The sequence below is a fragment of the Onychomys torridus genome, chromosome 4, assembly GCF_903995425.1.
Source record: "Onychomys torridus chromosome 4, mOncTor1.1, whole genome shotgun sequence".
In the NCBI taxonomy this organism is placed as follows: Eukaryota; Metazoa; Chordata; class Mammalia; order Rodentia; family Cricetidae; genus Onychomys; species Onychomys torridus.
In genome coordinates, this window is record NC_050446.1 from 107272107 (window position 1) to 107296918 (window position 24812).

The window sequence follows — 24812 nt, forward strand, 5'->3', positions numbered from 1 at the left end:
GACATGGAGACTTCTTATTAATTATAAAAGCTTGACCAATAGTTTAGTCTTGTTTCTAACTAGCTCTTATAACTTTAACCCATTTCTCTTATATTACTTTCTGCCTCCTGGCTTTATTACCTCATCTCTGTAGTACCCATCCTGCTTGCTCTACATCTCCTCATGACTTTGCCGCCTTCTTCCCAGTGTTCTCTCTGCCCTGAATATCCTGCCTTGCTATTGGCTGTTCAGCTTTTTTATGAAACTAATCACAGTTACATATCTTCACACAGTGTAAAGGAATATCCCATAGCAACAGAACATAACCAAGAATCAGCTTGGAGAAATGACTTAGTTGGTGAAGCTTGACATGCAAGCTTGAGAGCCGATCCTCTTGTGAAGCCAAGAGGATTTGTAACCCTGACGGGGGGTGTGGGGTGTAGGACAGAGGCAAAACCCTGAAGCTAACTAGCCAGCCTGAACTAGGGAGCTCCAGTTCATAAATACACCCAGTCTCAAAAAAGTAAGGTGAGGTCACTCAGCATCAACTTCTTCTCCCACCCCTTAACACCTACATACATACACAAAAATGGCAGTGTATATTGAGTAGCCAAAATAAAACAAATATTCATATTTTACAATGGACATTTAACCAATAGTACATCCAAAATGGAAATGAAATGTGGGGTAATAAAAATATTAAAGCCTGACATGAAGGAAGCAAATGGTAGCTGTTAGTATAAATATAATAAGGTAGTGAATTGGACCTAGGGACACTGACTTGTATTTGCAGCTCAATATGGTGATGTCTGCCTTTAAAGGATTTTTTTCTCTCTGTTTATTGGGGGAAAACGTCGGTGGGTGGCCACAGTGTTCTTGTGTAGTCCTGAGAATCGAAGTCAGTTGATCAGATTTAGTTGCAGACACCTTCATAAGTTGAGCCATCTCATCAGTTGCTGCTTTATTTGTTTGTTTTTCAAGACAGGATTTCTGTGTGTAACAGCCCTGGCTGTCCTGGAACTTGCTCTGTAAACCGGCCTGTCCCGGAACTCAGAGAGCTGCCTGCCTAAGCCTCCCAAGTGCTGGGATTAAAGGCATGCACCACACCTTGCCCAGCCTAGAGTGTTCAAGGGCAAGAAGAGCTGATAATCTGTTAATAGACCTAAAAGTCTGTTTCAGAAAAGTCAATGCATAGTAGCTTTTCATGAAAGAGAAAGATGAAATGCATTAAAGAAGATGGGCCTATCAGACCAATATAGCTAAGGTGAAGACTATTAAATAAGGGTTGTAAGCCTAATTATGAGAAGCTGCTGAATGTTTTCTTATATTCTGTATTTGTTTATTTGGTAGCTGTTGTCACAGGACCAAACTAACATCTAAAAGTCAGGTGGTTGTGGTGCACACCTTTAATCCCAGCACTTAGGAGGCAGAGGCAGGTGGGTGTCTTGAGTTTGAGGCCAGCCTGGTTTATGTAGTGAGTTCCAGGACTGCCTGGGCCACACAAAGAAACCCTGTCTGGAAAAACTGAATAAATAAACAAATAGCTAAGGCTGTTTACATCTTCTGGCCAGGAAGCTTTTGTAACTCCAAAGAAATAATTCCAAACCCTCCAGGTGTTTGATCTGCTAGCCACCTATCAGTGCCTCACTGCAGAGGCTCTGATCTCTGCTTGCTTTTTCTACATTCTGCCCACTTCTCACCAGTCTTACCCAAAGTTCTAACAAACAGATGGATGGTTCTAGTGGTAGTTTAAAAATAAAATCAACATTGTTCAAATAATACTTTTAGATTTTCCTTTTAATGGATTTTAAAATATTTTCTTAATGTTTTGCTTGAATATATGTCTGCACCATGTGTGCCTGGTTCCCACGGAGGACAAAGAGGAAATCATGTCCTGGAACTAGAGTTAGGTTGAGAACCACCATGTGGGTGCTAGGAATCTAACCTAAGTCTTCTGAAGAGCAGCCGGTGCTCTTAACCACTGAGCCATTTCTGTGGTCCCTAGATATTTCTCTTAATGGCAGTGTTCCAATGGGTGTACAAGAAATGAAAGATAGCTGGGCATGGTAGTACATGCCGTTAAACCCAGCACTTTAATCCCAGAGTCAGGCAGATCTCTGAGTGCAAGCCCAACCTGTTCTACAAAGCAAGTTCCAGGCCAGTCAGGGCCACACAAAGAGATCCTGCCCCCCCCCCCCCACACCCCCCCAAAGTGATCCTGATAAAACGCTCAGGTCTATAGTCGTCAAATTTAATTTGAGCCTTAAGAACAACCTTACATGCTTTCACAGACTGGACTGAGGGAGAGTAGTGGAAGGACTGCACAGTCCGTTGCCGGTCTGACAGGACGTGGTGCCCTTCCACTGGTACTGCCCTTGCCAAGGAAGGCCCTGGGTTCAAGCCCAACACAGTAACAAAAGGTAGGCACATGTTTGTAAGGTTAGAAAGCAATGTACCAGTAATGTGCAACTTAAAGCAACAGGTTCATTGTTAGAACAGTGAACTGATTTGTTCCTAGTTTGGATTTCTTAAGAATAAACAAGTTTCTGCAGGCTGGAAAGATGGTTCAGTGTTAATAGCACTGACTGCTTTTCCAGAGGACTCGGGTTCAATTCCCAGCACCCACATGGCAGCTCAAACTTCCTATAACTCCAGTTCCAGGGGATCTGACATGTATGTGCAGACATACATGCAGGCAAAACACCAATGTACATAAAATATAAATAATAAAATTTTAAAAACCTTATAAAAAATACAATTTCTTCTGTGCACCGATTTCCATACCTATAAAAGTAAAGGCAATAAGGAAACCTGTTAAGAGTTGTTGATAGGATTAAATGCACAATAGCTTATACAGTAAACACTTTTTCCAAGTAAAGAGTGATTGGTATTGACATTTTTCATTGCTTCTTTGGACCTATTCATAATGCAGTTAGTGCTCAAAAAACAGGGTGGGTACTTAATACTTTCATTCCAACACTAATACTTAAAACTCCTCCAGTGGTCATAGAGTGACACGTACACCTGCGAGCCACTTGGCAGCAGACGGTTGGTTTCGGGAGGGAGTCTGAGATGACTGGCTTCCTGTGGCCACGTGGCACTCGCTCCTGGTCTTCCCTCCCTGTCATTCTGCTTAGCCTGCGGGCGGACGAACTGCACCGCGCAGGAGCCCGCCGGCCTTCGCCACACACGTTTGCCGCTGCCTCCTGGGGGCGCTGGAGAGCCGAGCTGCTGGGTGTCGTGAAAGTGTCGTGAAAGCGGCCTTCCTTGACGGTTCCGGGCCACCCGTATAAGTGAGACGTGCCGGAGTTTGGAAATTAGTATGGAGACATCCTTGCGGCCTCGGCGCTGCCGGACATCCGTGGAGAAGCTGGCGGCCGGGTGCTGAGCTCTCGACGTTCGGAGTCCGCGGCGGCCGCAAGGCCATGCTGGCTTGGCGCGTGGCGCGCGGCGCGTGGGGGCCCCTTCGCGTGGCCGGCCGGCCGCCGGGGGCGCGGCTCGGCAGGGGCGGCTCCCGCAGGGCCCTGCTTCCGCCCGCGGCCTGCTGCCTGGGCTGCCTGGCCGAGCGCTGGCGGCTGCGCCCGGCCGCGTTCGCCTTGCGGCTGCCCGGCGCCGGCCCGCGGAACCACTGCTCGGGCGCGGGGAAGGCGGCCCCGGAATCCGCGGCCGGAGGAGGCGCTACCGCGCAGGCCCCGGGCGCCCGGTGGGTCCCGGCGAGCGCCGCCAGCCCGGTACGTACGAGGGTCGGCGGAGTGCCGGGACGCAGGTGACGGGCTCGGCGCTCTGTCGCGACACTCAGCCGGTGTTCTGGGAAGTTACGGGCAGGCGGGGCGTTCGGTCGCCGTGAAGCTCGGGGGGGCCCCAGCCGGGTACCGTCTCTGGCCAAATTAGAATCCACTCTAATCGCCTTCTGTCCACACCCGTTGCTGGAAGGTGTGTCTGCACGTTGCATTGGTAAAAATAGCTGTCTCTCGTCTAGCTAGAACTCTGTTTTTAATTTTTCGAAGTGAATCTTCAGTGTATAGGTAAGTTCGGAGGCATCTGAAGAGCGGCCCGTCTGTTCGCTTGTGCAGATTTGGTTCATCATCCTTTGGCCTTTGGTCATCGTATACAGTACCACGGAGGACAGTTATTTAGCTTCGGTTGTAATGAAAAGATCTTTCAACTTTGTATTATAGAAACTTAAGACTACTCTGGAGGTAACAGAAGGAGGTATTTGTCCACCTTACCTGCTGAAATGACTTCCCAGGCAGGAGACGCCAGAGCATGAGTGTGGCTTTTGATGTCATGTTGGCAAAGCTCATGCAATTATTACATCTTCAATTGTTAGGTCTTCAGAGGCCCCTGTACTGCTCTGCTTTCCTCAGTTACACAGCATGGGCTGAGGTGGCCACACCCCGGCGGGGGTCTCAACTTCAGGAATAGCTTTAAAGCCTGTTGGAGCTTGAACGCTGGATGCTTTGAAGTTGCCCTCAACCTGGCTGAAGCCCTTCCCAGCACAGTTGGCCGAGTATGCCACAGGTTATCTGGTTGGGTAATCTGAGATTAAGTTCCCAGTGTTGACTTTTACAGATGTAATAACTAGATATGAGTGAACTTTTGTGTAGGGCTCCGGCCCCTTCACTGGCCCGGTCACTTACTGTCCAGTTGTAATTGTGTGTTTGCCACGTGATGGTGCTTGCAGCTCTCGATTTAGCCTTGCCTCCGTGGGCACGTCAGACTAACTCGGAAGTTCTTCATTCCTGGCTTTTGCTTTGTATCGCGTCTGCTCAACCACGGTCTACCTTTCCCCCTTCCCTGCCTTTGTGAGTTGCTGTGGTATTGGATCCGTGTTTGACAGACTTTGAACCACAGTGTGGTCAACAGGCTTGTCCCACTTACATGCACAAAGGTCAGGACAGCGTCCCCGATCTGGTTCACCAGCCTGACACTTTTTCTAAGTTTCAGAAACGTTCTAATCTTTTGAACCAGCGTGTAAATGAGCCTGTTTTCATACAACTTTACAATGTGGTCCTCCTGTGAACAGAATATTCCAGAGGAGAGGCCTGTGTTCCTTCTAATTTGGTGTAGTAGAATTTGAAGTTCTACAATTTTCAGTGACAGTATTCTCTCACCCCATTACCCCTACATTGGTATGCTTTCTGTTGGGTTCTTATTTATAAAATAAATACCTTTTCTTAGGAGCTAGGTGGCTCATGAGATTTTAAGATATCTTGAGAAATGAACATTGCCCCTTTTCCCTTTGGTGTGAGCATGCATACTTGCTATAACACATGCAAGTGGACACACGTGGAGTGTCTGCTCTCAGGTTGTCAGAGTTGTCAGCAAGTACCCACACCTGCTGAGCTCACCAGCCTGCCTCCTTTTTTTTTTTCTAGAAAGGTTAAGGTTCAGGGCGAATTAGTTACTGGTTTAAAAAGATATTAAAATAGTTCTTTGAAGACAAAGTCCAGTGAGATGGAATCAGCTGTCTGGACTACTGAGAAACCGTTCAGGCTCCAGGGAAAGACATCTTGGTGTTTTCAGCTTTGCTGGGCTGAAGAGTTTGAAAGTTGAAGTGCTCTCATGAATTTTCTGTTTGGCCAAGAAGGACTGTCCTTCAGGGCAGCTGCCAAGGAGCCCTTTGTCAGTGCCAGTTTCTAACAGCTGGGCCCCAAATGAAGTTTCAAGGAATCAAAACTCCCAAGTGGGAGCTGTGAACGCCCCCAGTTCTTTACTTGAAGGAGGAGAAAGTGTCTCAACATCTCCTGGCCGCTTTAGAAAGATGTACAGAATTCTCCATTTCCATGTATGTTAAAGTATGAGTTTGTAGCATTTTATTCCAATTGTGCCGTCTTTGTCTTTCAGTATGAAAATCCATGGACAATCCCAAATATGCTGTCAATGACAAGAATTGGCTTGGCCCCCGTGTTGGGCTATCTGATCCTTGAAGAAGATTTTAATGTTGCACTAGGTGTTTTTGCTCTAGCTGGGCTAACAGATTTGGTAAGTTATGAATTTGTTTGCTTTTTGCTCCCTTCCAAATCCTACATTTTCTATGACTCCCCTGGAGCACAGCCTCAGCTTTCCTGGAAGGACATCCTTAGCGTGAATGATCTAGTACTTTGTGTTAGGACTTGTCTTTAGTGTTCATGTGGAGCTGCTTTTATAAGATCCAGAAGATCTAGAAAAGATTATAAAGATCTACAGTGTAAAGGTCGTGGAGAACCCCAGCAGAGGGCAGTCTTTACCCTTTGTTTCTAACTTCTTCAAGAAAGAAACACCCACAGGAATGTTCCAGAGCTGAGTGCTTGCTGTAGTGGTAGAATAAAGAGAAGGTCTGGGACTCTTTTTTTTTTTCCCCAGAGCTGAGAACCGAACTCAGGGCCTTGTGCTTGCAGGGCAAGCGCACTACCACTGAGCTAAATCCCCAACCCCGGTCTGGGACTCTTGTGTCTACTCTAGAAATAGTCTGGTCTGCAGGGAAGTGGAGGAGGATGTGGCCTGGGAACTGGCGAAGGCTGTGTTTGCTTAGAGGCTGTCATTCAGGAACACCTGGGACTGCTGTGCAGTTTAGGCCTTGGTTTGAGATGGGAATTGGGCGTCCTTTTTCCTATTTCCTCAGCAACTTCCTCAGCACATGGACAAGGAGAGGAGTTCTTTGATATCACACTGGCAGTTTAGGGAATGTGATACCAAGTTAGAATTGGGAAAACAATTTTATGATAGAAGGCTCTACTGCTTTTGCTGACTAGCCACTGCCATCGTATATGACCTTTTCACAGAGGATTTGAAATGGCTTATAAAATTCCATGCCCACTAACACAGTTGGGAGAAGGACAGAGGAAAAACCTAAGATCAGGGCTTTTGAGCATGGGGAAATGGAAGCAATATTTTCTCACAGGGAAAGCTGGGAGATGTGTTTGCACCTGGATAGGAGATACATTTATGTCTTCAACCCCCCCCCCTTTTTTTTTTTAACATTTTTGCTCAATAATTATTTAATGAGAGTAGAAAACTGATTTCCCAAAAGTAAAGATTGTACGGCATTTTAAAAATGTTTGCTTCTTTTCTGTGGTTCATAGCCACAAGACTTGCCTAGTAACCGTAATGGTGTTAGTGATCAATGTAGAACCAACTGGAGGTCTTGAAGGTGGACAGGGGAGCATTTGCACTGTCTTACGGGTTTCTGACTATGCCTCAGATACAGCCTTTCCCATGAGCTCCTGCCTGTCCTTCACACATGGTAGTTCTCCTTTGTCACCGTCTGTCCGCATTCTCCTCATCTCTCCCTCTTTCTGCAGTGCCTCTTCATCCCCCTGAAGCCTAAGGTCTCTCCATTAATTATTGGTGTGGTCTGAAAACCTGTCCTTGAACTAAATTAGACTGATAATGAAATAGTTTAGATAGTCAAGTTTTGTTTTTGTTTTCTTCCCCGCCCCCCAAGACATTGGAATCACCTTTTATATTTGTTAATTTGTGGGGTAGGGGATCAACTGTCACATGAAATGGCTTTCATGAGTGAGACACCCCATTAATGAGTATGGCGTGTATGGGAACCAGAATTAACTGGTACCATATTGTGCACTTTTTCCATGGAGATTTGGATGCCTCCGCACTCACTGGTTTTAAGCAGGAGAATGGCAAGACCTGATTGTGTGGGAAGTAGGCTCTAGGCCAGCAAGAGTTGAAAGCCAAGCAGCTGGTGAGGATGTAGCTTAGACTGAGTTGGAGTTTGGAGCTAGAAGTGGATGGGTTTGGATAATATTCTGAATAAAGTATTGATAAGTCAATATGCTGGACAGGTTGGATGGGAGTAAAGCAGGATCACCAAGGCACCCCACCCCACCCCTTCCCAGAAACCACCCCCATCTTCAAAATCCGATACTTGGTGGTAACACTGGGGGATGGAGAACCTTTGAGACAGGACAGGGTTTAGGGGAAAACAACCAAGCTCCTCATACCTCTTGCTTCAGGTTGAACGAGGCAGTGTAGAGCAGAAGAGGACAGATTGGGAGCTGACTGATCAGATCTAAGTGAGGTCAGTTCAATAAGTGAAAGGGAGAGTGGACAATTAGTAAAGGATAGAAGCCTGGCAAGGTAGTGAGAAAGGAAGATTAGGTAGTGCATGTCCAGAGAGTAAGTGACTGAGTACTGCTTTTGTGTGTGGGGTCACATGATCTGGAAATGCAGAACGCTTTGGTGGTCTGCATGAGAACTTTCTAGAGGTGTGAGGATGGTTGGCCTAAGTTGATAAGGACAGGAGGGATGGTAATGGCTGGCACTGCTTTTAAGGAGATTTTGCTTTGGAGAATAGAGAAAGAGGGCCAAGGGAGGGTTGTTTTAAAGACAGGGGTGCTGAGGAATATTTTCCATTAGCTGAGTAGTAAAATGAAGGATGGGATTTGAGTAGGGAACACAGAGGATGAGTGCAGCTGAGCTGTGTATTAGGTGCAACATAGGAAAGTACCAGTTGTCTTTACTGTTTTCTTCTAGGAAAGTATAGACATAGCCATGGGCCAGAATGAGAGCATGTAGTAGGAACGAAGCAGGTCCGGGTAAAGGTGTAAGAGAAGATAATACTGTCACTAGATACAGCTAGGCCTTGGGTGTCCACAGAAGGCTCATGTCATGAATTCGTGAGATCGTCAGCCCATTTATATATTTTTGGAGCGGTGGTTAGCCACTTGCCTGGGGGCCTGAAGTGCATGGTAGTGGTATTGTGGGGGATGAAGTGCATGGTAGTGGTATTGTGGGGGATGAAGTGCATGGTAGTGGTATTGTGGGGGATGAAGTGCATGGTAGTGGTATTGTGGGGGATGAAGTGCATGGTAGTGGTATTGTGGGGGATGAAGTGCATGGTAGTATTGGGGGGGGATGAAGTGCATGGTAGTGGTATTGTGGGGGGATGAAGTGCATGGTAGTGGTATTGTGGGGGATGAAGTGCATGGTAGTGGTATTGTGGGGGATGAAGTGCATGGTAGTGGTATTGTGGGGGGATGAAGTGCATGGTAGTGGTATTGTGGGGGATGAAGTGCATGGTAGTGGTATTGTGGGGGATGAAGTGCATGGTAGTGGTATTGTGGGGGATGAAGTGCATGGTAGTGGTATTGTGGGGGATGAAGTGCATGGTAGTGGTATTGTGGGGGATGAAGTGCATGGTAGTGGTATTGTGGGGGTGAAGTGCATGGTAGTGGTATTGTGGGGGATGAAGTGCATGGTAGTGGTATTGTGGGGATGAAGTGCATGGTAGTGGTATTGTGGGGGTGAAGTGCATGGTAGTGGTATTGTGAAGTGCATGGTAGTGGTATTGTGGGGGATGAAGTGCATGGTAGTGGTATTGTGGGGGATGAAGTGCATGGTAGTGGTATTGTGGGGGATGAAGTGCAGTGAAAGGAGCTGTACTTGTTTGCAAAGGAACGAGGTGGGTTAGAGGAACGGTGGAGACAGGAGAGTAATAATGGCCGCAGTGGGAAGTGAAGAGCAGAAACTACCAAAAGTGGGTCATCAAGGCCTTAACCCCCATTATAGACACTTGGTTATTCAGCATCACCTCTAACCACTTAAGGAAATAGCTGGGCATGGTGGTGCAGACCTCTAATCCCAGCACCAAAGGCGGGCTGATAGCTGCAGCTTCTGCACCAATCAGGTCTGCATGGTAGGTTCCAGGCTGCAGAGTAAGAGAACCTGCTCAAAATAAACAAACAAATAACAATTACAGGGCGGGGACAGGGAAGAAGACAGCTGGTTGTTCTAGTTGTGATTGGAGTAGTTAGTAACTGCTTTTTTGAGGACTTGCTAAGAGACTGGACAAATTAATCATACTGTGCTGTTGGCAACCAAGGCTTTGAGGTAGGAGGTGTTGCCTGTTTTAAGCAGAAAAAAGAAAGCCAGGTCAAAGGCCTTGTTCAAAGTCATACAAGCAGGGATGCAGAGCCGGGACTGCAGTCTGTTCGGCTGCTGTGTCTGTGCTGTCGCTGTGGGTTTGTTTTGTTGTGCTAGGATTCATCCTCTGGCCTTCTGCGTGTCAGGTGAGTGTTCTGCCCTGAGCACTCGGCCTAGACCAACTCCTTAGCCACTCCTGGGCATGTCTTTCTCCGTTAACTTATTGGAATATTTGCAACATGGAGGACTTAGTATCTTTAAAAGGTACCATGCTTAATTGCACATAAGTTGGTTTTATTGTTTTCTTAGAAATAAAAGTGGAGATATCAAACATTTGTTGAAGTATAGAGATAAATAAAATAAGTGCTGTACATTGGAGCCTAGGATAAACAAGGCAGAGATTTCTGCCTTGTGTCATGTCATAGCACCTGGTTTTAACCCTTTTTGTGTCCCCGATGACCCAATTCTTGTCCCTCTTGAGTTAGGCTAGAGATTCAATTTTTATGGTAAAAAGCTTGGCAATCTAGTGTGATCTAGGTTTAAGTATTGTTTCCAATCAAAATAAGTTATTAAAGAAGTAATGTTCTGGGTATGTTGGTGCACTCCTTTAATCCCAGCATTCATGAGTCAGAGGCAGGCAGACTTCTGTGGGTTCCAGGGCACCCACGGCTACATAGTGAAACCCTGTCTTGGAAAATGGAAAAAAAAAAAAAAGTAATTTAAGTATTAGCATTTAACTAGGGTAGGTACAGAGGATTATGTTTTTCTTTCAAATATAGGTAATTCATAGAACATTGAATTATTGAATAGTGGTACTAAACAATGTGTGTGTGACATATATTTACTACTTTTGTGTGTGTATATGATGCAGGTCATCAAACCCAGGGCATCACAGAAGCTAGTCAAGCACCTTTTTCACTAAATACAAATCCAGCTCTCTGAACAAAATAAAATTTAAAGTTAAAGAGAGACAGCTCAGCTATAAAGAGTGCTTCCTACTCTGCTCGAGGACCCGAGTTTGAATCTCAGGACCCACACCCGACAGCTCCCAGCTGCTGTAACTCCAGTGCCAGCGGATCTGACGGTCTCCTCTGGCCTCTGCAGACACACATACACACACAGATACATGGCTTACAGTTGCACATACACATAAATTTAAAACCAGAACCCACAAGAGTCAGATAATACAGTAAAGTAGATAGGGATGTAAAAGCTGAGTGTCTCACAACTAAAAAGTAGTTCTTCCATGCAATAGCAGCCGTTAAGGCTCAAGACAGTAGGCACCTACTCCCAGCTCTGTCAGTCATGCCTTCTGTGAGTTTTGTGGGGCTCTGTATTTCTACATTTATGTTTGGGTTCATCCCACATGGGCATGTTGTAAAAATAGTGAAAAGTTAGTCGGACCCCTTGGAGGAGAAGGACCGTTGCTATAAACGTGAAATTTATCCTTTAGATAATTACTGTTTTAAAAGCTATAAGGAGTAAGAACGTTTGGGGATAAGAAGTGAAATTTGGCTGGCATTGTCTGAAAGCATAGTTGTTTTTCTGGTGTCTCTTAAGCTTCAAATTATCTACTCTGTGCCTATTATGATGTTTATTTAAAAAACACTTCTATTTTCAGTTGGATGGATTTATTGCTCGAAACTGGGCCAATCAAAAATCAGCTTTGGGAAGTGCTCTTGATCCACTTGCTGATAAAGTTCTTATCAGCATCTTATATGTTAGCTTGACCTATGCAGATCTTATTCCAGGTAAGAACACTCATGTGTACTTTGAATAATAGGGAAGAACAATGGTAGTGAGCTCAGGCCTTCTCTTGAGAGAAATAGTTTTTCTTCCAAAATATATTTTCAACTTTAAACTGTTTCCTCAATTTCAAATAAACTATTTTGCTTGTCACAATGTTTATTGTAGAATTTGTGTCCTTGATAACACTAGTAGAAACAGTTTATGACTTTGTTTAAAATTAATTGAGCTAGTAGTCCAATACTGATTCATAATTCTCCAGAATTTTTTGGTGATTCATTATGTGTTTTTAGCACACAGATATTTGGAAGTAATTTAAAATCTTCATAAGTCGCTGATTTTTTTTTTCAATTTTTGTTTTATGTATATGGTATGTATATTTTGCTTGCATGTGTGTCTGTATACCACTTGGTGCCTGGTGCCCACCGAAGGCAGAAGAGTGTGTCAGGTCCTCTGGGACTGAAAATAGAGACAGTTGTGAGTCATCAATGTGGGTCCTGGAATCAAACTCAGGTCTTCTAGAAGAGCATCTGGTGCTCTTAACTGCTGAGCCATCTCTCCAGCCCCCAGGGTTATCTTTGTACTCTCTTTTTTTTTTTTTGAGACAGGGTTTCTCTGTGTAGCTTTGTGCCTTTCCTGGAACTCACTTGGTAGCCCAGGCTGGCCTTGAACTCACAGAGATCCGCCTGGCTCTGCCTCCCAAGTGCTGGGATTAAAGGCGTGCGCCACCACCACCTGGCACCCCAGGGTTATCTTTATTAATATTCATAATGGGAACTCTGATACTATGAAGATTTCTGTAAATTTTGCTTCATTCATTTTTTAAAAAGATTTATTTATTTATGTGAGTGCTCTATTTATATGATAGAAGAGAGCATTATATCAGATCCCATTATAGACGGTTGTGAGCCACCATTTGGTTGAACTGAGGACCTCTGGAAGAACAACCAGTGAGCTATCTCTCCAGCCCCCACATTATTCATTATTGTTCAGTTTCAAATCACATACACATATAATGCATTATCTGAATACGCTGAAACTTCATGGTCTCTTGCGTTATGTGTTGTCATGCCGCTCTGGTTCTTCATTTTGTGCTTAGGCTGTATTTCTCAAGTAGTTTTTCTGCCTCATTCTCCCAAGAGTTAGAAGTGGGATTTGAGAACAGAAGCTGGTCCACTGTTGGGGTCTGGTAGAAGTGTAGTGGTGTCTCATTCTGGTCTTGTATTGTTGTCCATTAGTGTCCATTGTTGGAGTCTGGTAGATTATCATGATGCTCATCCAGCTTGATGCTGGTTTTCTAAATGCTCAAGACACATTAGTTATTAGTTATTGCTATTAATAAGTAATAACACATTGTTAGTTATTAGATATTCTTAGCTGTTTCCAGTGTGTATAATATTAGAATCAGCTTTTTCCAAAGGGAAAATAAAAATCTGTTGGGTATTTAATTGATTTGGTTACATGGAATGTATAGATCTCTTTGGAAATTTTGACATTTTTTTACAAGTCGTCTTGGTCACAAATGCATCTACTGTGTTTAGGCCTTGTTTGATGTCTTTTCGAGTTTTATAATTTTCTCCAAGACAGTAATAAATTTTTTACAGATTCTCAGGTATTTGATAGTTCTTAATGTTCTTACCAGTGGAAGCGTTGAAGCGTTATGTGATGATTGCTGTTATTGATGTGGTGACAGTTGGTTCTTTTCTGATGTTAACCTGTCTAATAAAGCTTTCTCTCTCTGACTCTGTTCAATTCTGCTGGCTCATCTCCAGACCCAGTATGCACGGTCTGTGGTTAATGACTATTTTATTTCTCTGTCTTCCTCACTGTACTGTTTGTCTCATGCTGAGCAGGAGCAAGCCTGACTCACCCCAGCTCAGACAAAGCTTTTACAACCACTTTGTGGGGTGATTCCTGTAGGGATTTGTAGATCCTCTTAACAAGTTAAGTAGTAGTTTTTCTTGGAAATTTCTTCCAAGTGTTTATTTTGATGGAGCACTCTTTGTTGGCATATTACTGGTCTAGCATTTTTCCCCTTTAAGCTGCTATTACGAGGTGAGTTGCTTATTGTTTTTCTAGTGTTAAAACAACCTGTAGTCCTGGTGAAAATCCAGCTTGGCCAGGATACATTCTGGAGATATTGTTGGGCTTGGTTTGATAGTATTTTGTTGAAGATTTCTCACTCAGATTCATGAGAATCTTGGCATACTTTTTTTGTGGGGAGTGTTTTTTGTGATTTTTGCCCCCACCAGTGGCCTTGTACTTCTAGGCATTATTATACTGCTGAGTTAAATTTCCAAGCTGTAGCCTAGAATTTGTTTCTTGAAAAATCTTTGTTGGTTTTTAAATTAACTTTACAAGTTATAATATAAAGTAATGAATTTCATCATGGCATCTTCATACATAGGTGTCATACACATTGTTCTCAGTCATTCCCCTCTTTGCCTCCAGGGGACCCTTTTCATCCTCTAGTTCCCTCTGCTTCCTGTTAGACATGTATGCCATGACCTGCTGACACCCACCTCGCTTAAGATCTTATTCTTAAGGATCCTCTTTCCAGCTTTATGACCTACAAAAACATAAGTACTCACATACATGCACACATATGCACATTCATACATGTACATTTCTAAATTTAAGTTCTACATGAGAGAAAATGTGAGTTTTGAGCCTGACTTTTTAGCCGCGTAACCATTTCCAACCCATTTGCTGCAAATGTCATGACTTCCTTTTTCTTTTCACTGTGTGAAATTTTTGTTCATCCATTCATTTATGAGCATCAAGGCAGTTTGAATTTCCTGACTTTTGAGTAGTGCAGCAGTAAACAGGCAGTTCCTGGAGTCCTTCTGCTGTGTACTCAGGTGGCATAGCTGGGTTATATGGTAGTTCTGTTTTATCTCTTGAGGAAGCTCCATACAGGTCCCTGTAGTGGTTGCATCCCCATCATCAGTGAATAAGGGTTCCTCTTCCCCACATCCTCATCAGCATCTGCTGTCCTTTTTTTCTTGGTGATGGCCATTCTCACTGGGTCCCTGTTTTCAATGCCAGTGTTGTAACTTGCCTTATCAAACAGGTCACTGACTTTTTTCTTCAGTGCTTGAGTGATATTCATGTAACATTGCAGTTTTTCATCTTGAGTGTTTGATAGAATCTATTGAAGCTGTTGAGAATTTTGGAAGGTGATTAGTTTTTTATTGTTTCTTTAATTGTTCTAGGGTAATTCAGTTTAATAATTTATCTTTTGTGCATTTTGCAAGTTGTGATTTTTTCCTCCTAGGAACTTATCCATTTTATTTATATTATTAAGAAGTTTGTGGTTGGGGATTTAGCACAGTGGTAGAGTGCTTGCCTAACAAGCGCAAGGCCCTGGGTTCGGTCCTCAGCTCTGGAAAAAAAAGAAGTTACACTAGGCGGTGGTGGTGGTGGCGCATGCGCGCACCTTTAATACCAGCACTTGGGAGACAGAGGCAGGCAAATCTCTGTGAGTTCGAGGCCAGCCTGGTCTACAGAGCAAGATCCAGGACAGGCACCAAAACTACACAGAGAAACCCTGTCTCGACACCCCCCCCCAAAAAAAAAAACAACTCAAAAAGAAGTGACTTCTTCATAGCACCTTTTTGTTGGTACCATAAGGTATGTGGTACACAGTAACATCCTCATTTTCAGCTTGAGTCGTACTTCCTTCTGTTTTTCTCTTGATTAGTCACGTGTTGCCAGTTCTGTGACTCCTAATGAACCAAATCTGGGTTTGAAAAGACTCACTGATTATTTACGTCATTAAATACATCATCTCCCTTTTTCTCTTTCTCTCCCTCTCTGGGCTTTCCTTGATCCCTTTTTATTTATCAATTCTTCTAGTAGAAATAAAAAAGGTGCCACATGTAATGAAACATTTTTAGTAGCTACATGAAAAAATAAATAGATTAAAATTTTGATGAGATACTTTATTTAACCCAGTAGATTAATGCCATTCTGCTGGGCCAGTGAGATGACTCTGTGAGTAAGGTGCTGAGGAAGGAACCTGAGTTTAATCTTGTAGACCCAAAAGTCAGTTCTCTGACCTCCTGTGCCAGCACATGTGTACCCCCACCCCCATGCTCACACACTAAATAAGTCTTTTAAATGTAATTCAAAAAATGATTCTAGAATGTAATCAGTAAGAAATTACCAAATTGAAGTATAAACCTTCAAAATCTTGTGCTTATCTCCATTTACTGTACCTTTCTATTTGATGAGCTGCCCTTAGGTACTTGTCAGTGCTCCTGGTTATAGTACAGCCTGTAGATGGGCACACTGCTCATTGCTTTCTAGCTTTTGTGAAGTTTCCCTGCCACTGCACTTTCCACGCGTGTATCACTTCACGGCATTTTCTGTGTTTATGTTCCTGTTTTTTGTCATTGTCCGAGACAATATTTTCCTGATAGTTTTTTTGTCTGTCTGTCTGTCTAATAACTATTTCTTAGGTTGGGGTGTGGCTCAGGGTCAAAACATTTCTCTAGTACGCACAAGGTCCTGTGTTCAATCCCTACTACAACCAAAATAACAATGTGTTTTAGTTGTCAGTTTGTATGGCTCCTGTAGGTGTCTTTTGTTAATGATTGAAAGCTTTACTGCATGTTCAGAGACTTTAGTCTTCCAACCTAAACATGTACTTCAGTGAATGGATATTCTGCAGTCCTGTGTTGTGATGTTCTCTGTGGAAGCTCAGTAACTGTAGTTTTGAGTCTTGTTGAAAGGTTCACATCTTCAGCCTGCGCCCCCCCCCCCCCCCAAATCTGGTCCTCTTGTCAGTGACTGAGAGATGAGGTTAAAGTTTCTGGGTCTTGTTTTACTTATCTCCCCTCCACTTCTAATTTTTCTTTTTCTTTTTTTTTTTTTTTTAATCATGCTGTTAAGAGCACATACATTGGAGTTGTATATTTGTGACAAATAGAGTATATTTTATTTGGAAGTGGCCTACCAGGTGGTTGCAGGCAGTAAAATGACTCCAGAGGCATGCCAGGTCCCAGTGCTGGCATGACTCCAGAGCACTGCCCAAGTCTGCATTCCATAGACCTAATGCCTGCTCAGGTTCCTTCACAGTTACTGATTTTGATTTGCAGAGGTTCGCTGCGTTTTAAAGTATGGTTATTATTAATTTATCAGCTAATGCTTACTGTAGAAGTATTTGTTTAATCATTAAGAAAGTGCATCTAAAAATATGGTTCATGTGGTTAATAGTAGACTGGCTACTAGAGTCACATGCTCTGCTAGACATATTTTCTCTTTGAAACAGCACTGTCATGGAGAGTGAGAGCAAGGCGGATTCAGTTTGATTTATAGTTGCGGGTGCAGAGCCAGTGGAATGTCAGAACTGGAGAGGGCCCTAAGCACAGCCTCAGATTACCTTTGAGCTGTTTGAAAATACCACAAAAAGGATCTCTGAAGTAGGATTTAAATTCAGGATTTTTCCCATTAAGTTTATTTTGTAGAAGGTAAAGAATTGTGGTTTAAACTTTGTCTGGTACGGAAGGCTGTAAAGTGAAGTAAGTTCACTGTCCTCCCATCTAAAATATCTTCCTGTTGGCTGTGGCCCTGGGACCATGCTGGAAAACCTGTGGAATGTGAGTTGAGTATCCCCAGTGACAAACAGCATGGGGTTTTGGATTGTTTGTTGATTAGTAATGCTCAGCTGGCAATGTGCTAATATTCCAAAATCCAAGAAACTGAAATCTGAAACATCTCTTGTCCAAGCACATTGGATAAGGGAGACTCAGCCTATGATAAGAATTGATTGCCAGGCTGGGCAGGGAGTAGAATAATAGTTATGTGGGTAGGAACTACCACAACAAGAGTGAAAATATTTTTGTATTTCTATATGTAAACTGTGTGTATAAATGCTCTTTAGAAAATAAACTAAAATTCAGATACAAGGAAATTTGAGACTTCAAGATATTTTAACTTCTCTTACACCCCCGTTTAACCTCCTTATCATTACTTTTCACTGGATTCCAGTGAGCATGATATCATTTTCCCAGGACAAAGCTGAGAAGAGTGGGGTGTGGAGAGGCTGAGTTGAGTGTAGCTCACACTAGTATGTACAGACTTGCAGTTTATAGGCAGACACACAACACAAAAGTGGTGAGTGGATCAGAATTCTGGAGGCAGATTAGTCACAGAGCCACAGTCTGCAGGTCATTCTGATTACAAGAAGGAATAAAAAGACCAGGGCTTCACTGTATAGGGCCTGAATCATCAATAAGTATTTATCACAAAGTTTTTACTTACGGAAAGCATCAATTAGTGTGAGGCTGAATGGGCTTTTCTGCAGTCATAGTATCTGTTTGTAATTTTCAGACTCCTCATTACTGGTTTTTATATTTGATTTTCAGTCCCACTCACTTACATGATAATTTCAAGAGATGTAATGTTGATCGCTGCAGTGTTTTATGTCAGATACCGAACGCTGCCAACACCGGTAAGTTTCAGAAAACAGTCCTTCACATTACTTAGAAATATTTGCTCTGTTGAATGTAACCTCACTTTCTGAGAGTAATTTGAACACACTAGTAGTGTGTTTTAAAAGCTGGATTTCTGCCTGGGCGTGGTGACACATGCTTTCTATCTGAGCATTCCAGAGGCAGAAGCAAGTAGATCTCTATGAGGTTGAGACTAGTCTGGGGTCTACAGGGCTAATGCCAGATTTCTAATCTCAAAACAAAACTAAACAAAAAACCAAAACAAACAAAAAGTAATTTCTATTCAATTCAGCTTTTCAGTTGATGGTATATGAAACCTGGGACAGCTAACCAGGCCCCAAGCACCTCACTCTTAGAGATGTTTCCTAGCTCCAAGCTATGTATTTTTCATTTAACCTCACCATGGATAATTTAGAAGTTATTTTTTAAATCAGTCATAGAAGAATGGAATGATTTGCAACCGACTAGTTTCCTGGTTCTATAAATATTTGAGTATATAAGTATAGCATTGTCTTTTTTGATTCTCAGAAAAAAAAATAGAGATATATTTTATTTCTTTTGTTTTTTAACCTGTAAAAGGGAATAACGTAAGTTTCTTTAGGGAAAATATGTGATGAAACAGACTTTGTGAGAGTAATTGTACACAATGTTGTAGAACTTGACAGATCTATATTTTGAAGAGTCTTATTTTCAATAGCCTAGAATGATTAGCAAGGTATGTAAATAGTGCGTATTTAACATGATAAGGAAGATGCCTATACATCATAGGGTAAGCACTGGTAACTTTTGTTTGAAACCTGAACAATAAATTGGAACTTTTTATTTTCTTTTGGCAGCGAACACTAGCTAAGTACTTCAATCCTTGCTATGCTACTGCTAGGTTAAAACCCACATTCATCAGCAAGGTAAGAGACTCACAGCAGCCTTCCAAAGAACTTTTACTAGAATGGAATGAATATGAAAGTCTCAGTTAGGGGCAGCTTAGAACAAAAGCATTCTTAACATTTATGTATGAGTGTGTACACGCACGAGTGTGGAAGGTAGAGGCATCTTGTGGGGGTCAGTTCTCTCTTTCCATCTTGTGGGTCTTGTGAATTGAACTCAGGTTGTCAGGCTTGGTTACAGGCACTTTTGGTTGCTAGTCATCTTAACCAACTTGAATGAGACGAATTTAAATGCATTGATGCGAAGGGCTAGAAGAGTGGTCAGGCAGACAATTTCAAGTTAATTCTTCTGTCATCTAAATTGTTTTAGATCTGTAGTGTATGCAGTTTGTCTTTGTTGATGGGCTAAGAATTAAACCTTGAATGAGATCATAGGGCAGATAAAAAGTGAGATGTAAGTGCTTCTTGAGATGCAAGATTTCAGTGAAGAGTCTCGTGCTTTTCCTGTCTTCCTGCAGTCAGAACATCGTATCTAAGGCCTTTTCATTTGTTCGTTCGTTCATTCATCCATTCATTTTAATTGCAGGTGCCTATGTGTAGTATGTGTGTGTGTGTGAGTGTGTGTGTGTGTGTGTGTGTGTGTGTGTGTGTGTGTGTGAGTGTGTGTGTGTGAGTGTGTGTGTGTGTGTGTGTGTGTGTGAGTGTGTGTGTATGTGTGTGAGTGTGTGTGTGAGTGTGTGTGTGTGTGTGTGTGTGTGTGTGTGTGAGTGTGTGTGTGAGTGTGTGTGTGTGTGTGTGTGTGTGTGTGTGTGAGTGTGTGTGTGTATGTGTGTGAGTGTGTGTGTGAGTGTGTGTGTATGTGTGTGAGTGTGTGTGTGTGTGTGTGTGTGTGTGTGTGTGAGTGTGTGTGTGTGTGTGTGTGTGTGTGTGTGTGTGTGTAGGCTGGCGTAGGTCATCTTCCTCTCACTCTCTACAGTTAATGATTGAGGCAGCTCTCGGCTGAACCTGGAGCTTGCCTTAGCTCTAGGGATCTCCTGTCTCTGTATCCTGCTGAGCTATTTCTCTAGCCCCAACCCGTCTATTCTTAAGTGTTAGATGAAAAGGGAATAAACAGTTCACTCTAAATTGTCAATGTGTTTTGTTAAGTCTTTTTCAGGATCATAAATGTACATCACCCTTTGCACAGAAAAAGATATTAATGCCTTGATAACTTCTTAAGTCATCCTTCCATTCTATTTCTTGTGACAGATGTAACAGATTAGATACTTTGGGACAGAGGGACCATTGTCTTTGTACAGGCACAGACTATTACAACATACAGGGAGCTGTTAGCTTCATGTGACTATTTGTGTGAAGGGCAACAATCTGAATATAGCACTTCATAGAAAATCACTTGGAGTGCTGGGACAAATGCACCAATAAACGCTTATTGTTATAGGAAGTTTCTCAGATGGAATGTGTTATTTATTTTAAAAATCACACTGTGATCGCTGTCATTTGACTGCACAATGAATAATAGGATCAAGGTGTGTCACCTTCCTTAACTGCATCATCCCCAGATTGTTTGATAGAATGTCATCTTAGACTGGTTCTGGTTCTGTTTTGTGCTGTCGAGGATAGGTAGTGCTTATTTCCCAGAGGATTTTATGGCAGTGAATGCAGTTTGGTTTTTCTGACTTCACAGGGTGTGGCAGGCAGCAAGTAAAGTGGCCTTAGAAGTCTGGGTTCTGGGTTTGGCTCTGGGGCTTGCTGTGATCCTCTCACCCAGGGAGAAGCCACTTCATTATTTCATGTTTACAGAGCTGTCTGAATGGATAGCTAGGAACAAAGGCAACAAATTTTATAGCATCATTGAATTGCTGGCTGTGGGATGCAAGATGTTATACTTTCTGGTGGTTGCCACTACCCTCGTAAATAAAGCTGTGTAGGCAGATAGGTCAGTTGGTGACTCTGACCTGTTAGGTATTCTCACCTGGGAATGGCCAACTTTGGCATGGATAATGCTGTTCAATCCAGAATGCTTAGAGTGTGTCACAACGAGTATACCTTTGTCTCAAAAGCTTAAAACAGAACCCATTTGGCACTGTTCATTCATAATGCCTTTATTTTTAAGGTAAATACAGCAGTCCAGTTGATTTTGGTGGCAGCTTCTTTGGCAGCTCCAGTTTTCAATTATGCTGACAGCATTTATCTTCAGATACTGTGGTAAGCTATATTTAGACTTATTCTGAGATATCAGTGCAGTGGCTTTTTGTTGTGACAGTCCTAGAATGACTTTGTTCTTGAAGTGTTTAATGAACATTAGGTAGACAAAGCTCTGACCACCCCTGTTCCCTTCCTTTCTATTCTTCTACTACTTCTCCTGATTTCGTCTGCTGTCTTTTTTCTTTGGAAATACTCACAAGTCCACTTAGTGCTGCTTGTGTGTACTAGAGCACAGGTAACCCCTAAGGAGCTGTATCTCTGAAGAAAACCAATTCTCCTTCCCCCAACAGCCATTAGTTGCCAATAGCCTCTCAAAAAGGGGTAGAACTTCATGAGTCCCAACCGTATTCATGCAGAGATTTTAGCTGGCTTGCGCTGGTCTTATGCATGCATACAGTCATAGCCACTGTAAGTTCATGTGTGTAGTGTTACCATCATGTCCAGTAAATATTATTTTGTTATAAATGCCCACTACCTCTGGCTCTTAGAATTTTCCCCTGCTTTTTGCATGATAATCCCTGAGCCATGGTGGTAGGGAGTGTGATGTAGCTCTTCTATTTGCCGCTGGACACGTAACAGTCTCACAGAAGCAACAGTTTTGCCTAGCTTTGAACCCTGAAAGCTACAATAGCAAGTGTTTGTGGTAGTGGCCCAAATAGTTATGGGAATAACCAATCACTTTCTGATTGGATTTAAAACTTACTCCCTAAGATGGAACTAAAGCCTGCTTTCATTAACAGGACCCCCAGACCAGTGGCTGGCTAAGTCATAGACCCTAGGAGAGGACTTAATACTATCATTCTGCTAAATAGAGATAGTAATGAGTTGCCTCTAGGTTCCTATTTTTATACCCATATGTTAGTGTATCTCCCCGTCCTCACCAGAGAAGCTTCTTTTTATAGTAGAGGGTGATTAACACAACTGGCCAGTGTGCACTTCATTCTTAACCTTACTCTCAGGCATGGAACATAGAAGTTAGCAGTCGCAACTTGGAGGAATGAGAAGTATTGCCAGTATGTAAAGAGTTTTAGAGGAAGAAAAAGTAATAAGAGGGATAACTACCGGCAGGAAGTAGCATTTGAGCCATCACTACAGGTGAACGGGGCCTCAGCAGACATTCTGGACAGTGATTTTGAGGATCCAGGCTAGTGGGACGGGCAGTGAAAGCACTTTGAATCTTTAGCTAATTACTGTTGTGGGGTAATCTTTTTGTACACTGTAAAGATGTGTCATTGTTATTGGTTTAATAAAGAGCCGAATGGCCAATAGCTAGGAGAGGATAGGCGGGACTTCTGAGAAGATAGGAACTCTGGAAAAAGAGGGAGAATTCACCAGCTTGACATGGAGGGAGCTGGACATACAGAATGGAGGAGAGGTAAAGAGTCACGTACGTGGCAGAATGTAGATTAATAGAAATGGGTTAATTTAAGTTATAAGAACTAGTTGGAGATCAAGCCTAAGCTAAGGTCAAGCTTTCATAATTAATAATAAGTCACTTTGTCATTATTTGTGGGCTGGTGGTCTAAATAAAGTCCTATGAGAAAGCTTGATACAAATTACTCATTTGTAAATGTCTTAAAATGTGTCAAAATCAAACTTTCAAGCATTCCAAATAGGCTGCCATGTTGATTTATATTTTGGTAAACTTTTAATTATAATTAAAACATGCTTTTAGCAGTCTGAACAAATGTGGTTGGTAAATCAAAGTGAATTATATTAAAGACTTTTAAAATGATAGTTTGAACTTTATTTTCTTGCATAAAATGAAGATTTGTTTTGTTTTACCTTTGTGTTTTGGTTCTTCAATGGAAGTTTTCTTTCTTTCAAACTGCATCCATATATAATCGGATTCTCCTGGTTTTGCTTCAAGGTAGTGCATGACTTTAGATCTGTCCCAAGCAGTCTAAGTAGGAGCTCTATAGATCTGTGCCATTTTTTTCTAGTCTTTTTACAGTTGTCTCCATTTCTGTACGAATTTGGTTTTGTGGAGAAAAATGAGAACATAGAGTGGTGGTCAGAAAAACAGTTGCTAGCACTGGTACTCTGTAGGCCGTGATAATTAGATGACTTTCATTTGGCATCACCAATTCAAATGAAGTCTTAAAGGAAGTCATGGATTTAGATTTCTGTAGTTAGACAATTCTGTCACACAGTTCTGTTTTCTTAGTCCGTCTTTGATGTGTGCACTTTATGGTTTCTGCTGTTAGTGTTTTAGATTTGACAGCCAAGTCCCATTTCTCTCCAAGGTGTTGTACAGCCTTCACTACAGCTGCGTCGGCATACAGTTATTATCACTATGGTCGGAAAACTGTTCAGGTGATAAAGGGCAAATGAGAGGCATCCAGCTCCAGCAGCAAGGAAGCCACTTGCGTCATCGGCAGCAGCACCAGCGAAAGCTACAGGACTTTCCCCATCTTGGTGTTCAGCTTGTGAAGGACTTGTCAGGCAAACCATGTCTCAAACCGAAGGAATGTACATCAAAAATAAGCTCTATCATGGGCCTACACAGAATTTCCAGTGTATTTTTAAATACAAATAAAACTATAATGTAGAATTTTTAATCTTAGGTTTTTGATTAATTTGTGAGATGAATTATTCTAGTTTTTGTCTTTTTTTAAATATTTTTTAAAAACATAGTTGATAGCATTGAAATAGGAAAGCAGGAGGGATTTCCTGAGATTAGATATATACCCTACACATTGTGGCTATGCATTTTTATGTTTGAATTTTAAATCTATATACACATTAACATCTCATGTGGTGAATACTTGACCATTTGAAAAGGTGAGAATAAACTTAGCTGCAGGGTAGGGTAAAGGTGTAAAGAGCCTTAAAATGCCATAAGTTTTGGGAAAAAAAAAAAAAAGACAGTATTGAAGTTATCAGTAGTCTTCCGGCCTCTCAGGTACCAAATAGTTTATGTATTAGGAAAACAGGTAACACGGGAGTCAGAATAGGAGAACACACAATAGGCTTTGCATCTAAAAGGCTGAGAATTACGTCATGCCTCCCCACTATTTCTAATGTGATGTTTGTATGATATTGCAACCTGTACTCATATGTCATGTAAATAGTATAAAACTTTATATTTTTCAGAGTCTTTTTTTTTTTTTTATTTTAAAGCTTTGGGGAGTCTTCTATTGTTAACTCAATAAAGGAATAAAAGATCTGGGAAAAAAACGTGCCTTCCTTCCACTTGGTTGTTCCATGGTTTGTCTTTGGGCAGCTGCATAGTTTCCCCATCTGTGAAATACACTTAGATGCAGCACTTCCCCCTTACATGGTGAACATAACTGGTTCAGGACCATCTGACTTTCAAGACCTGTTTAGGGCAGTGGGGTGCAGCTAGGTTCAGGAGGCTGGGGTTCCTCCACATACTGGAGGCCTTTGGTGGCCTTTCTGCTTAGCTTTAACCTAAGTGTAATGTGGAACCATACAGTAAGACTCTCCTGTAGGGATGTATTGTGTACGCTAATAAACTTGCCTGAGGATCAGAGACATAGAGGTCAGGCAGTGGTTGCACACACTTTAATCCCAGCACTTGAGATCTCATACCTTTGCTTGGGGAGCTCACATACCTTTAACCCCAGGAATTAATACGGCAGGGCAAAGAAAAGTATATAAGGTGTGAAGAAACAGGAACTCACTCTTTAGGCTGAGGATTTCAAAGAGGTAA

General features: G+C 42.4%; 1 protein-coding gene across 1 annotated transcript; it reads left to right on the top strand.

Annotated features, from left to right (window-relative positions):
• Positions 1-3131: 3131 nt before the first annotated feature.
• Crls1 (cardiolipin synthase 1) lies at positions 3132-24308 on the top strand. Its single transcript, XM_036184403.1, has 7 exons — positions 3132-3710; positions 5827-5964; positions 11465-11594; positions 17961-18046; positions 18884-18952; positions 21045-21136; positions 23383-24308. The coding sequence occupies exons 1-7, from the start codon at positions 3405-3407 to the stop codon at positions 23468-23470; spliced, it is 909 nt and encodes a 302-aa protein (XP_036040296.1). The 5' UTR covers positions 3132-3404; the 3' UTR covers positions 23471-24308.
• Positions 24309-24812: the final 504 nt, after the last annotated feature.

What these genes read in the sequence shown, in the direction of transcription:
- Crls1 (XM_036184403.1), top strand. Translation starts at nt 3,405, where the DNA reads ATGCTGGCTTGGCGCGTGGCGCGCGGCGCGTGGGGGCCCCTTCGCGTG. An exon ending in TAGCTGGGCTAACAGATTTG is followed by an intron (nt 5,965 to 11,464) that starts GTAAGTTATGAA and finishes TTCTATTTTCAG; the next exon opens with TTGGATGGATTTATTGCTCG. An exon ending in AACCCACATTCATCAGCAAG is followed by an intron (nt 18,953 to 21,044) that starts GTAAGAGACTCA and finishes TTTATTTTTAAG; the next exon opens with GTAAATACAGCAGTCCAGTT.